At 42.9% G+C, this 12,530-nt stretch overlaps 1 protein-coding gene across 1 annotated transcript; it reads left to right on the top strand.

Annotated features, from left to right (window-relative positions):
- The first annotated feature begins 5,604 nt into the window (after positions 1-5,604).
- Positions 5,605-12,399, top strand: LOC306697556 (ras-related protein Rab-14-like). Its single transcript, XM_079161539.1, has 8 exons — positions 5,605-5,735; positions 6,551-6,609; positions 6,756-6,809; positions 7,310-7,487; positions 7,583-7,649; positions 8,072-8,159; positions 8,237-8,267; positions 8,445-12,399. The coding sequence occupies exons 2-8, from the start codon at positions 6,558-6,560 to the stop codon at positions 8,620-8,622; spliced, it is 648 nt and encodes a 215-aa protein (XP_079017665.1). The 5' UTR covers positions 5,605-5,735; positions 6,551-6,557; the 3' UTR covers positions 8,623-12,399.
- Positions 12,400-12,530: the final 131 nt, after the last annotated feature.

Raw genomic sequence — 12,530 nt, 5'->3', positions numbered from 1 at the left:
AGCTGTGTTTGATTGACAGGTGTCCTCAGCGTGCTGATGAACTGTCAGTGGCAGAGTTTACTGTGTCGGGTGGAGGCGGGTCTTCTCAACATGTTTGGAGAGGAGGAGGAGGAGGAGGAGGAGATGAAGAGGTCTCCTCAGTACACCGTCCAGCTCAGAGGATGTGAGGTCACAGACGGGCCCGACACCGACCGCTCCTTCAGGATCACACTGAGCATGCTCGGTGACCAGGTGGCTGTGCTGGAGGTGAGCTGGAGAGGCAGGAAGACGGGATTCATTTGGATTCATTCACTCGTTCATGTGTCCTTGCTTCCTTCCTTCCTTCCTTCCTCCAGGTGAGTAGTTCAGGTGAGAAGCAGCGATGGTTGAAGCTGCTGCAGGACGGAGCAGCCGTCACTCAGGAGTCCACAGGAGGAGCTCTCAGGTAAGAAGCATGTCTTCTTCATCTTCATCTCCTTCATCTTCATCTCCTTCATCTTCATCTCCTTCTTCTTCCTCTTCTTCTTCTTCTTCTTCTCTTGTATCGTGTGTGTTTCTCTCCTCAGCGGGCTGCAGACTCGAAGGTTTCCCACCTCCAACACCTACATGGACGACCCCTTCCAGCTGAGCGGAGCCGGCCGGGACCAGCCCATCTACTCCAACACCCCCATGCTGCAGCACATGGTACGCTCCGACAGCGAGCGGGAAACCACCGTTCATGACACGTCTGGTGTCATCACTGACAGAACCGGAGCTGCTATGTTAATAAAGATCATGTTTCCACTGTTTGACGGCTTTATGGAACGTCTCATGCTCTTAATTTAAGGTTGTAACTGACTGAAGAGGATCAGTTCAGGCTTCTATCTAAATGTGTAGTCGTTATTGATGAAGAGTGTTCGTGTTGCTTCAGCTCCACAGCTCTCAGGATTCATTCTCGATGTCGTCCAGAGACTCCGTGACCAGCAGCAGCAGCAGGGCCGTCTTCAGTGAGCCTCATGAACACACGTTTACGTTCAGCACCGTGAAGCTGTCTGTGAGGCCGTCGTTGTTGACTCGTTTGTGTGTTTCAGACAGGAGGTCGGTGGAAGTGGAGCGAGGTGTTCAGAAGCTGGAGCTGACGGGGAAGAGGACGGTGCCGCTGAGGGCGGGGTCAGAGGTCAACCTGACGTCCACGGGGAAGCAAAACAAACGCACCTCTTTCAGGCAGTCGCTGGCCGTCTGCAGCGAGCGCGCTCAGGTGAGAACGACGTCAAATCAAAGATGAGAACGCACTTTATTCAGTTCGTTAAACTTTTATATGGATATTTTATACCACAAGATAAAACAAAATTGTTGTACTGCGAAGTAGAAATGTATGGAAGCCCATTCCCGCAGCAACAACAAGAAAAAGATAACTAAAAAAAAAATGTAAAAAAGAAAATGCACCAACGCCTCTGGTGCATCCAACCATAACACGGACCAGATGTTTCCAGTTGAGATACTTTAACACAACAGTAGCAGCTCTTCATAGGTTACTCTACATTTGACGTATGAATATGTGAGAACATTGAAGAGTTCTTTAAACGTGGCTTTACAACACATGAAATACTTCAGTCGCTTGATGTTTCACATTGCACTGAGCAAACGCACCCTGGAATAGAATTTTAAGCAAGAAGCAGCTCTGGAGTATAAAGAATGAAACCAATGTGGCCGAGGGGGCGGCCTTCAATAAACAGCAACTGGAAACATCTGGTTTTGGTTTTTGTTGCTGGCAGAAAAAAATAATAAGAATCAGGTTTTTTTTGTTTCTTTTTGTTTCTATTTTCGCCAGCCCCCCAAAAAAATAGAAATCTTTTTTTTTTTGTGTTTTCTTTTTTCTGTCTTTTTGTTAACTTTTTGTGCTTCCATAGGAAAGAGTGCGAATAAAACAAAAAATAAACAATAAAGATCATCAATAAGGTGCAAATTATAAATATACATACGTGTTAATTTATATGAAACCGGAAAATAGTGATCATGACATATTACTAATAATAAACCTGACCTATAATAAGAAAGAAATATTGAAGAGATAAATAAATGAAAATTAAGTATATAAATATATAAACATGTACGTATACATACATACATATGAAGAACTTTATGTGGATTAGTTACAGTGTACATGTACTGAAACTGAACAACACTGTTGTTTTGACACTCTGCTCACTGGTTTCTCTGGTCCCTGCTGGTCCCTGCTGGTCTCTGCTGGTCCCTGCTGGTCCCTGCTCGTCTCTGCTGGTCTCTGCTGGTCCCTGCTGGTCCCTGCTGGTCCCTGCTCGTCTCTGCTGGTCTCTGCTGGTCTCTGCTGGTCCCTGCTGTCCAGGCGGGTTTCCTGAACCCTCTGCTGCGACGGACGGCCTCGGCTAAGATCTCTCTGAGACGAGCTCCTTCATCGCTGTTCATTGAACATGGGAAGGTTTTCCAGAGGAGGAAGGTGAGTTTCACTGATTTACTGCTTCCTGTTCACAGACTCTGGTTTAAAGGTTCACTCTGCTGCTTTTTTACCTACAAATCGTAACGCAGCCACGTAACGCAACCACGTAACGCAACAACCGTACTACTACTACTGCGTGGCGTGACAACGTAGCGTTAGCGTGACAACGTAGCGTGACAACGTAGCGTTAGCGTGACAACGTAGCGTGACAACTGGGTAAAAGTCCTGTTTTTTTTACTCATCCAACCCGAAGTGGACTTTGCTTGTCATATTGTTGAACTACAACGTGACTTTAAATAACCGTTGCTCGTTGTATGACATCACTTCCTCTGACTGAATGCAAAAACGTTTTCAGAAACGTACGAGGACAACATTCGTTCCTGTCGACAGGGCCGATCTATCGCAGTCGTCATTCAGTCATTCTGTTTCTGTTTTCACAGGAATGGGAAACCAAAGCTGCTGCTTGACACCATCCGCCCATCATCATCATCATCATCATCATCATCATCATCATCATCATCATCATCATCTCCTCTTAACTGAAGAACCCTCTGAAATCCAACATGGACTTTATTTAAACTAACTGAATGTCTGTATCTCTAACATAACGCTGATCCAGCGTTTATCCACAGCACGGTGCTTCTCTGTTCTCTGTTCTAAACCGTTGATGGGCGACGAACCCAAAAGAATCAAACTGCATCAACAGAAAACACAGAGTTAGTTACTCACTAATGTCTTCCTCAAATACGTATTATTAGTGCCGAGCAATGAACTCATATGTCGCCAATTTCAATGTAGGTCAAACTGCAGCAACACTTGAATTACGTAGAACAATTTTATTTTTATTTTTTGATCGTCACCATCTTGGTTTTTGATTGTTGCCATTTTGGTATATGATCGTCGCCATATTGGTTTTTGAACGTCACCATCTTGGTTTTTGAACGTCACCATCTTGGTTTTTTGCAACCAGAAGTGACAGAGGGTGGAGCTAAGTACAACCCAACACTCAATAAGACATTTTTAGGCGATCGAAATGTTACAATTAACTTTGAAGTGAAAGCACACAGTTAGAGGGTTAAAGCTGTGAGACCAAAATGGACAATGCTGTGGTAGAGACCTGTCAATCACCGTGTAGCCCCGCCCCTAAAGCATCCCCTGCTTTATGGTCTGTTTGACTCTAAATGGACCATCATTCACTAAATGAACATCATGCTGTATTGAAGAAGACTTGAAACTAGAGATTGAGACCATAAACTCATGTTTACAATGTTTACTGAGGTAATAAATCAAGAGAGAAGTAGAGTCATTTTCTCATAGACTTCTATACAACCAGAGGAGTCGCCCCCTGGTGGACACTAGAGAGAATGCAGCTTTAACACGTGAAGCTTTGACTCTGCTTTTGTGGTCGTGGTTGTCTTTTATATTTAAGAAAAAGTTCTGCCCCATCTATGAAAGTATAAAGTATAAAAAGTTCTGCCCCATTTATGAAAGTATAAAGCTTGATTTATACTTTCTGCAATCATGTGACACAAAGTGTGTCATCAAGCGTATCGTCAAGCAGCCCATGAAACAAAGATGTGTGAACACATTATTGAGTAATAAAAAGTAAATGTTTTCTGTATGAACATTTGTTTTTAACCACTAATCTGAGTTCATTTTAGTCCATTAAAGGACAAACAACATTTATTCTCTTAACTTCCTGTTGTTGTTGTTGGAGCTGTGAACCAGCTGAAGAAATGAGTGCGCTGCTGTGTTTCCTCTTCTGTGTGTTAAACTCTGTGTTCACTTATTGATTTATTGTTGTAGATTTCAGGTCACACATTTGTTTTAATTAGTTCTGTTTTTAATCCCACTTGATCTCTTTGATGTTTCTCACATGATCTGCACGATGTCATAATATACACATTCTCATTCATGGTTGTTTTCATGACTGACATTTAATTTTTATATTTACTGGGCTTTATAATAATCTCTGTAAAATGATACTGTAATATTAAAAACTCAAATTGACTCATTCATTTTATTTTTAAATGTAAATGGACTGCATTTATATTATATTATATTATTATATTATATTATATTATGTATATTATATTACATTATATTATATTATATTATATTACATTATATTATATTATATTATTTACATTATATTATATTATATTATTTATATTACATTATATTATTTATATTATATTATGTATATTATATTATATTATATTACATTACATTATATTATATTATATTACATTATATTACATTATATTATATTATATTATATTATATTATATTATATTACATTATATTATATTATATTATATTACATTATATTATATTATATCAGTAAAAGTAGCAAAACAATTAGACCTTTGAGTGTACTTTTATAGTATATATTTGTAATAATAATACTCATAATTGTACTAAATGGAATGAGATTGTAACACTGTACAGAAGCGTTCTCTGTGAATGATTTTAACATCAGTGTTTTCTTGTATGTTCGATGTCTTATTTATTCTATGATTCATGTTTCGTGCTGTTTTGATAAATTTCCACTCTAGTCAACAATAAAGTTTGTATTTTCTTCTGTTGGAAACTTTAAAGTCTGTTCAGTCAAAGTTAAACAATGAGAACAAGTCAGAAGTTTGTCTTATAGTGTCGACATTTTGCTTTACATAAATATTATAATAATACAAATAATGCCCATAAACCAGTTAGCTTGTTAGGCTTGATGGACATGTTTAAAATGCTTTTGTTATCACTTTAAATGTCTGTGTGTCAGTCTGCAGGCTGTTTAAGGTGATCATGTGACCTCCACCTGCATGTCACATGTAAACCTGCTTTATTAAGGTTTTTATTGGATCATCTGCAGACTGTCAGTTAAAACTGGAACACTCAACAACACTTTTTACCTTTTAATTTAACATGGAAAGTGTGAAATCCCTTAAAATACATAAAACAGTGACAATTCTTCAAAAGACAAATCACACACAAATAATAATAAACACAAGAACACTCGATTCCGTGTTAATGAACATTGTATTCATCATTAAATAATAATATTCATCATATAAAAATAACCCGTCTGTGTGACTGTCCTCCTCTCGTCCGCTGGGTGGCGGTAAACATCGCCAAGTCTCGCGGTGTTTCCCGTGTTTATCGCCGCAAAAGAAGAAGAATCACGGAAGAGAGTTGAAAAGGCTTCCTGACGGATCACCGGGCTAACCAGCTAACTAAAAGATAACTACCCGTCTAATCACCACTTTAATCAGGTTTACCGGTTAGATAGACACCCGGACCGAAGGTAAAACACCGACACGTACAACTCATTGCTTTATTATCTCATCATCGTTGATTAAAAGTGGCCTCCTGCCTGCTAGCCTGCTAGCATAGGCGTTGACATCACTGCAGCTGTTAGCATGTTAGCTCCGGAATTAAGCTAACACAGAAGTCAGCTGATGGTGTTTAATACTTCCGCTAAAGATGACCGCATTCACACCGCGAGACTGTCACGGCGGTTAACGGCTCGCGCTATGAGATGAGCTCGGTGTGTTAGCCTAGCTGTGTGTTAGCCTAGCTGTGTGTTAGCATAGCTGGCTGCTTGCTTTTTGTGAAAAATGCAAAAAAAGTGAGATGTGTTTGTTTTTGTCACACCTAGACCACATGAGACCAGGTCCAGATCAAAGACCACTAGACGTAGACCGGTCAGATCGGGACTGGATTATCACAGAAGCCAGATAATTACACTTGAACACAGTTTCAGATTTGTGAGATTTCACTGCTTTCCTCCACATCTAGACCACATGGACCAGGTCTTAAGACCAATGGTACTGGTTTCCAGTGTTTCCACAACGTGGTCTGACTGGGTCTTAAAGAGTCTCTGGCCCCTCTGGGATTATCTAGTCCAGATTCAACCCGTCTAACTTTAGTGGGTTTAGTTCTGGTCCTGGTCCAATGTGGTCTAGATGTGGAAAAAAAGCAGTGAAATCTCTTTCTGTTTGTATTTTCACAAATAGAATAAAGCTTTTACAAATGTGAAAGTTGGTTCAGCATCGGGACTCTCTGACAGGATGTGGACCGATGTGGACTCTGACTTCCTGTCTTTTCTTTTCCTCACAGCATCAAGATGACGGCTGCTCCTTATAACTACTCCTACATCTTCAAGTACATCATCATCGGTGAGTTTGATGAGTCATGATGATGATGATGGACACAACAGGAAGTAGATCAACATTGATGATGTCATGATTGTGATTCTATGTAATTTACAGTCAGAGTAACGAGTGAAGTTTAAACAGAAGTGATCTGATTCTCTCTCTCTCAGGTGATATGGGAGTAGGAAAGTCTTGTCTGCTGCATCAGTTCACAGAGAAGAAATGTGAGTCCTTTCTTCTTCTCTGCGTCTTCTCATCCTCACTAAAATAAACATCTCATTATGTTATTGAAGTATAATAATGTGTTCAGAGCTCGTGTTAGAAGTTAAACATCATAATTCATCTCTAATATCTGTTTTATATTCATGTGAAAACATCTTCAAACTACTGGATTTATTCTAGTTCATCACCAAAACTACATTTTACAGACTACACATGAACACATCATGATAACGTTGTAATGTAGCTTCAGCCAGTACTCATGTTCACTGAGCAGAGCCTGAAGGCATCATGATGTCACTGAAGTGAACCTCGTTGGTTAGCCGTTAGCGGTGCTGCTAACGTTACTAGCTCTCCTCTGATTGGTTGTTGACAATGAAACATGATCAGAGATCAGAGACTAGAAACACAAGTTCTACTGAGTCAGTGAAACTTTATTTACACTGTGTGTGTGTGTGTGTGTGTGTGTGTGTGTGTGTGTGTGTGTGTGTGTGTGTGTACACAGTCATGGCGGACTGTCCTCACACCATCGGGGTGGAGTTCGGGACCAGGATCATGGAGGTCAACGGTCAGAAGGTGAAGCTGCAGATCTGGGACACGGCCGGTCAGGAGCGCTTCAGGGCCGTCACCAGGTCTTACTACAGAGGGGCCGCCGGGGCCCTCATGGTGTACGACATCACCAGGTACTGTGTGTGTGCGTGTGCGTGTGCGTGTGTGTGTGTGTGTGTGTGATATCCGTTTGATCTTTAGATGAATAACTTTGTTTCTGTGTTTTTAGGAGAAGTACTTATAATCACCTGAGCAGCTGGTTGACAGATGCAAGAAACCTGACCAACCCAAACACAGTGAGCACACACACACACACACACACACACACACACACACACACACACACACACACACACACACACACACACACACACACACACACACACACACACACACACACACACACACACACACACACACACACACACACACACAGTGAGCTCTCCTCTCGTGTGGTCACATGACTGTTGGTCTCAGATGAATCAATGATGACGTCATACTCGGTCTGGTTGAAGTGAACTCTTTTTAGAGGAGACGTTTATAATGAGAACATGAAGAATAAAATGTTTTTATGAAACATCACATCTTTAAGCTTTGTTCTGGTTGTATTTTTCTGATGTGAAGCGTTCGTCACACACACGATGTGTTCAAGGACCGTGGGATAATGTTGGTCTCTACAGCTTCCTGGGGTCTCACCTGTTGTGCGTTTTGTGTCCAGGTGATCATCCTGATCGGTAACAAGGCCGACCTGGAGGCTCAGAGAGACGTGACGTACGAGGAGGCCAAGCAGTTCGCCGAAGAGAACGGTGAGTCGTCAGTTTGTTGTTTGTGTGACGTCGTCCAATAAAAAAGATCGTCACGCTGATTCTACTTCCTGTTCCAGGTTTACTGTTTCTAGAGGCCAGCGCTAAGACGTGAGTACACACACACACACACACACACACACACACACACACACACACACACACACACACACACACACACACACACACACACACACACACACACACACACACACACACACACACACACACACACACATCTGATCTGTCAGACTTGTTTCTGTTTGTGTGTCTTAACGTCTTCCTCAGAGGGGAGAACGTGGAGGAGGCCTTCCTGGAGGCGGCAAAGAGGATTTACCAGAACATCCAAGATGGCAGCCTGGACCTGAACGCGGCCGAGTCGGGGGTCCAGCACAAACCGTCCGCGCCGCAGGGCGGCCGCCTGAACGCCGACAGCCAGCCGGCCAAAGAAGGCTGCAGCTGCTAACCACAGACGGGAACGACGGACGGACGGACGGAGACGTACACAGAGACCCCCCCCCCCATGAGTCCTCTATGCGGACTGGATTCAGCCGGATTACATTTAACAGGCCGACCAGCTGTTGGTGAATCCAGACCTCAGTTCAGAACCCAAAACAAGACTCAACCATTAAATCAGGACACCCTCAACCAAATCCAGCATCTATCAAGACGTCTGTGGACCAGGTCTCAAAAATGGATCCCGCTGGCTCACTATGCCCATCACTAGAAGACCCTTTGCCCCCAAAAACCGGATCACCCTCCAGACCCTCCAAGTTTGGAGCACTGTTGGTCCGACCCAGAGTGAGGGTTGTTCAAAGTTCAAGTTCTTAGTCTGGACCAGAGCCCTGGTCCAAGTCGAGTCTTTCTTCAGCTCACATCCGAGCACGATTGACCTAAAGGTTCGTCTCGAAGCCCGTCAACTAGACAACCATCTTCCTGGAGGACCCTCCGGACCCCCGTCTCTTCCAGGTCTGGACCCTGTCCACCTGTAGTCCAGACTTGGACGAGAGGCCCCGATAGAATATATCTGATCACCCAAAATGCAAATCACCCAAGTTCCAACATTCCTTTTGACGGATCCAGAGCCTCGGCTCCAGCTGGACCGCCCCCCCCCCCCCCCCCCCCCTCACATCCGGGCTCGCTCGGCCCAAGAGTGGGCCAAGCTGCACCGGTGTAAGACCGGAACGGAACCACCGTCACCCACAGCCGGACAACCGGGACCCGAAGTGAAGGACGTCCAGCTGCCAACGAGACAAAAGATTCAAAGCCTGGACTTTGGACAGAACTGTGACCCCCCCCCCCCCCCCCACACACTCTGGACTACACTCTACTTAAGATGCAGATGGACCCAAAGTTCCAACCCTGGACTGATTCTCAGACCAGATCCAGAACCACCTGGAGTCCAAACCTTCACATTTAGATCTAATCTGCTATAAGATCCGGTCGTCCGAACTCGTTGACGTTTGCTCTTTGGTGTTTGAGCGTTGGGATCCGTAGTCGTGCTAACGTCTTATTTCCTGTGTGACATCCCATCATTTGTTGTTCAGTTGAGAGAAAAGTCTTAAAAATGAATTCCTCGCGTCCATTAACTCATAGCGGAGCGGCCTGAACAGAGTCCAGGTTCCTCTTCTTCTTCTTCTTCTTCTTCAGTTCGTGACTAAGAACTCTTCATCTCACTCGAGTTTCCTCGGAACCAGAAGAACCCGGCTGCCCTTTGACCTTCCAGCCCGTTGAGGATCAGAAGACGAGTTTACGACGTGGCTGTGGATTCGTAGACCTTTTGAATCGGAGGTTAAACTCCTCTGGAGGCGTTTTACTCGTTCAGACCACCGGGTTTAAAAGATGAAGTGACTCAAAGTGTTTCTGGTTCTTGATCCGGTTCATCTTAACCGGGTCGGTCAGTGAATCCCGTTCAAACACCGACATCGTGGCTCCGCTAAACTTTATCGGACGCGTTTCAAAGATTCCAAAGTAAAAGTATTCTTTAATTTAAAGGTCACGAAATAAAAAAACTCCCCAAAACAAGCCGACAGACGAGAGTAAAACGTGACGTTTGAGTGTTTAAAACAAAATCGGTGAATTCAGCTTTGACTTTAAATGATTCCGTCTCGTCGACGGTCAGATTTACACTAAATGAATCCAGCTCTGGAATCTAAATACTCTCTCAAGTGAAATATTCAGATTTATTTAAAGAGAACCTGAGAAGAGCTTCAGCTCGACGTCTGAACGAGTCCCAGAAGGAACAAATGTCCCCGAACAGCTGAATCCATCAATAATACTCTAAAAGAAACCGTGAACGCGTTTCATCGTGTTTTACTCCTTTATTCCTGTAGTTCTTGTCTCGGCGGATGTTTGATTATTGATCCACGTTGTTAAAATGGTTAAATTTTTAGAGTAAAATAAGAAAAACATGAATAATAAAACTTCTGATGAGCAAGATAATATAAAATACAATTTAAATGAGCCAATAAAAGATAAATGTATTGTTTAGAATCATGAGAATAGAAAGTCAGTGATGAGCTACTTTCTAAGCCAAAGTTCTGATTTTATTTACTGGCTCATAATCATTTAAATTCTACATGTTTCTGATCTTTTCTACCAGAAATACATTTTCCTTTAAACATAAACTCTTAGTCACACGTGATCAGTTTGACTTTAAAGTCATTTTGTTAATCATAATTTGAACAATGTTTAGAATTATATATAAACTGTAATTATTACATTTGGCTCCTCTGGGACTCCGTACTTGTTCTGTAACTTCGAGTTTAGAAGGTAACTAGGAAGTCCGGCTCACGTGGATCCCGTCTGTTCAGGTTCTGGTTCAGGTTCTGGTTCAGGTTCTGGTTCAGGCCTCGTGTTCACAGCCGGTCACTACTGAAGTGTGACGGGTTTTAAAGCCGGCGCTGTTTGAGGACATCTGGTCCGCTTCAACACAAAACCTGGTTTTTAACCGAGTCCACGTCGGTCTGAGTGGGGAGTGATGTCACTCCTCCTCCTCGTCCTCTGATTGGTGGACAGAAGCCTCCTTCAGCTGTGATGCTTTTGATTCGTGAATGAACTTTAAAACTCGTCGCTCTAACGTCTCTTCATCGCTTCATAACCTGCACGAACGAGGTTCGTGTCCTCGTCGACGCTTTTGAACCATTTTAACAAAAGTTTCCAGAAACCAAAAGGTCCCAAAAAGCAAATCGGTGAAATCAAACCCGTCGTCTGAAGGTTTGCTGTGACCTTCAGCTGCCCTTCGCCAAAGGAACACAAACGTTTAGGTTAAGAAGTACCAAACATTAAGAAGTCTATTACAGCGCAGCAGCGCTCGTCCTGTAAGAAAATAGAAACGTCAAAGAATTCCGTTTCTTTTTAAAGTTCCCTGATCTTCTCACAGCGCCCCCTAATGCCCTCTAATGCCCTCTAATGCCCTCTAATGCCCTCTAATGCCCTCTAATGCCCTCTAAAGCCCTCTAAAGCCCCCTAATGCCCTCTAATGCCCTCTAATGCCCTCTAATGTCCTCTAATGCCCTCTAATGCCCCCTAATGCCCTCTAATGCCCTCTAATGCCCTCTAATGCCCTCTAATGCCCTCTAATGCCCTCTAAAGCCCTCTAAAGCCCCCTAATGCCCTCTAATGCCCTCTAATGCCCTCTAATGCCCTCTAATGCCCTCTAATGCCCCCTAATGCCCTCTAATGCCCTCTAATGCCCTCTAATGCCCTCTAATGCCCCCTAATGCCCCCTAATGCCCTCTAAAGCCCCCTAATGCCCTCTAATGCCCTCTAATGCCCTCTAATGCCCTCTAATGCCCCCTAATGCCCTCTAATGCCCTCTAATGCCCTCTAATGCCCTCTAAAGCCTAAATCTGATGAATAAACAAAAACCGCTAAAATAGTTTCCACAATGTAACGACTAACATCGCTGTGTGTTGAGTTTTTAAATGAGCGTTTGTTGCAGAAACTGCATTTCAAACGTTGAAAGTGAATAAATCTGAGATTAAAAAGCCGTTTTTTAATCTCCCGCTCGGCTGTAAATCGCTCTGAACGTTTTATTTCTTTATTTCCTGTAACTGTTGATTTTTCTGTCTGCTAAAGTAAAACAAACAAACATGCTTCTTATGATTCTTTGACTATTTATATTCTAAATCTGTGATGATTTTCTTGGGCTGAACCTCGTCATTGTACGACCGCGAGGATTCAGTCATTTGTAAATAAAGTATATATATATATATATATATATATACTGTATACACGCTGATGGCTTGTTGTGCTTCTTTTACATTCAGCTGCACCTTCAGCACAAACCAACCTGCAGACAAGTTAAGAACAAATGTTTTGTAGCGCGTTCAGTCCGTTAGTGAAAGGTGACGAGGCTTTAGAGTGAACCAC

Source organism: Pholis gunnellus, assembly GCF_910591455.1.
Source record: "Pholis gunnellus genome assembly, chromosome: 6".
NCBI classification, from domain to species: domain Eukaryota; kingdom Metazoa; phylum Chordata; class Actinopteri; order Perciformes; family Pholidae; genus Pholis; species Pholis gunnellus.
This window is presented reverse-complemented; position numbering and strand designations above follow the sequence as displayed.